Here is a 2,500-nt window from a genome sequence, read left to right on the forward strand (position 1 = left end):
CCCCCCCCCCCCCCCCTTACAAAGCAACTGATCCGCCCCTGTGATGTGTGTGTGTGTGCAAGATACAAGATACAAGATACAAGAAATTTTATTGTCCTCATCAATACAAGGAAATTTGGCATGTGTGTGGCAAGACATAATACACTGATACATAGACATTTACAAAGCAACAACTGAAGTTCAATATCAACACACCCTTACGCACACATACCCACTACTTCAGACACACAGGCTACATGTGCCCCTCGGACGTACGCAACCCACAATTCACCCAGCCATACAACTCCACTTGCACTTACTCATTCATGCAGCACTCTAGCGCCCGGCCATGCACAACTCACACACTGGAACCCTCGTACGGCTACATATGACACCCGCACAAACATTACAGCCTCAAACATCGTACTAGATCTACAACTAACAAGCATACATCCACTGTCAAACACCGAATACATCATCACACATTACATCATAACATATTGCATTATAACACACGCACAAACATTACAACATCAAACATCGTACTATAATCTACAACTAACAAACAATCATACACTATCAAACACCAAATATATCATCGTACATTAAATTACATCATACCCCCCCACCCCACCATACATTCACAATGTATGGTGGGGTGGGGGGGTATGCGTGTGTGCGTGCGTGTGTGCGCGCGCGTGTGTGTGTGTGCGTGTGTGTGTGTATGTGTGTGTGTGTGACTTGAGGCGAGGAAGCTTTGAGTGTATACTGCTAGTTTTAGTGAATGTATTTTTAAACTTATGCTGTCCAGTGTTGTTTTTAAATTAATGTTGTTGATCAGTTTGTATAAATGATGCGTGTGTTGGTGTATATGGCTGGATTGAAATGTTTCTTAACCGCAATGTCATCACAAATTCCCAACCTTGGGCAATGGATTGAATGTTTCTCAACCGCAATGTCATCACCAATTTTACAACCTTGGGCAATTAAAGGTTCTGTATTCTGTATACTTACGCGGGACAGACCACTCATGAGAAAACAAAAGAGAACGTTAGCTAAGACGTGACGCATCAACTACGTCACGTACCAGAACACCTAGACAACATGCGGGTGGTGCTGCGTGTTGTGAGTAGGTCCGTGTTCACGTAGCAAACCTCTCCATACGTCAGCGCAAAAAAAAAAAAAACCAAGTCGCGTAAGGCGAAATTACTACATTTAGTCAAGCTGTGGAACTAACAGAATGAAACTGAACGTAGTCCGCCGCCAGTGCAAAAGGCAGTGAAAGTGACGAGCCTGTTTGGCGCGGTAGCGATTGCGCTGTGCTTCATATAGCACGCTTTACTGTACCTCTCTTCGTTTTAACTTTCTGAGCGTGTTTTTAATCCAAACATATCTTTTTTGGAATCAGGAATCGACAAGGAATAAGATGAAATAGTTTTTGAATCGATTTCGGAAATTTAATTTTGATCATAATTTTTGATATTTTTAATTTTCAGAGCTTGTTTTTAATCCAAATAGAACATATGTATATGTTTTTGGAATCAGAAAATGACGAAGAATAAGATGAAATTGTTTTTGGATCGTTTAATGAAAAAATAATTTTAATTACAAGTTTCCGATTTTTAATGACCAAAGTCACTCATTAGTGCAATACCGAACCCCGGCCTTCGTCGAAGATTGCTTTGCGAAAATTTCAATCAATTTAATTGAAAAATGAGGGTGTGACAGTGCCGCCTCAACTTTTACGAAAAGCCGGATATGACGTCATCAAAGGTATTTATCGAAAAAATGAAAAAAACGTCCGGGGATATCATACCCAGGAACTCTCATGTCAAATTTCATAAAGATCGGCCCAGTAGTTTAGTCTGAATCGCTCTACACACACACACACAGACAGACAGACAGACACACACTCACACACACACACACACACACACACACACACATACACCACGACCCTCGTCTCGATTCCCCCCTCTATGTTAAAACATTTAGTCAAAACTTGACTAAATGTAAAAAGACACATTTCCCCCCCCCCCCCCCCCCCCCCCCCCCGAGCGACATGGCGCTGATATACTTACGTCGCGTGTCCTTCTGTTGGCCTAATGAGTGGACTTGCCTCGATTCACTTTGAAAAGCAGACACAGAAAGCTAACTACCGCTCATTCAATTGTATATCGATGTTACATCTGTTCAGTGGAAGTTATTGCATCCCTCCGTTAGCAAAGAACATGGGTAAGCTCCAAAGAAAGGGATTTTAATGCAGAATCAAAAAACAAGAAAAGTAGGTTGTTGGAACGTTTGTTATTGCCAAAACAATACATTCACAAATATATCGACCCAACGGCCTTTTAAGTGCACAGACAAACAATAACGAAAACTTATCTCTTTGTTTTTGGATTTTAATGCAGTTTTGTTCGTGTCACAATAATACATACACAATGCGACCACGCTGTGTCAACTTCTGAGCGTTAGATTCCAAGTTACGCACATTCTACACTCCAACAACTGCAGGTATCCC

At 41.5% G+C, this 2,500-nt stretch overlaps 2 protein-coding genes across 2 annotated transcripts in view; both read left to right on the forward strand.

The window, feature by feature from the left end:
- Window positions 1-2,500, forward strand: part of LOC138980802 (uncharacterized) — a 116,732-nt gene that overhangs the window by 47,019 nt on the left and 67,213 nt on the right. The window lies entirely within an intron of this gene.
- LOC138980652 (uncharacterized) overlaps window positions 2,211-2,500 on the forward strand; it is a 3,677-nt gene continuing 3,387 nt past the window's right edge. Inside the window, exon 1 of the mRNA XM_070353561.1 lies at window positions 2,211-2,214. Coding sequence (XP_070209662.1) covers window positions 2,211-2,214 — 4 coding nt within the window. The remainder of the gene's footprint in view (window positions 2,215-2,500) is intronic.

This window comes from Littorina saxatilis, linkage group LG11, assembly GCF_037325665.1.
Source record: "Littorina saxatilis isolate snail1 linkage group LG11, US_GU_Lsax_2.0, whole genome shotgun sequence".
NCBI classification, from domain to species: domain Eukaryota; kingdom Metazoa; phylum Mollusca; class Gastropoda; order Littorinimorpha; family Littorinidae; genus Littorina; species Littorina saxatilis.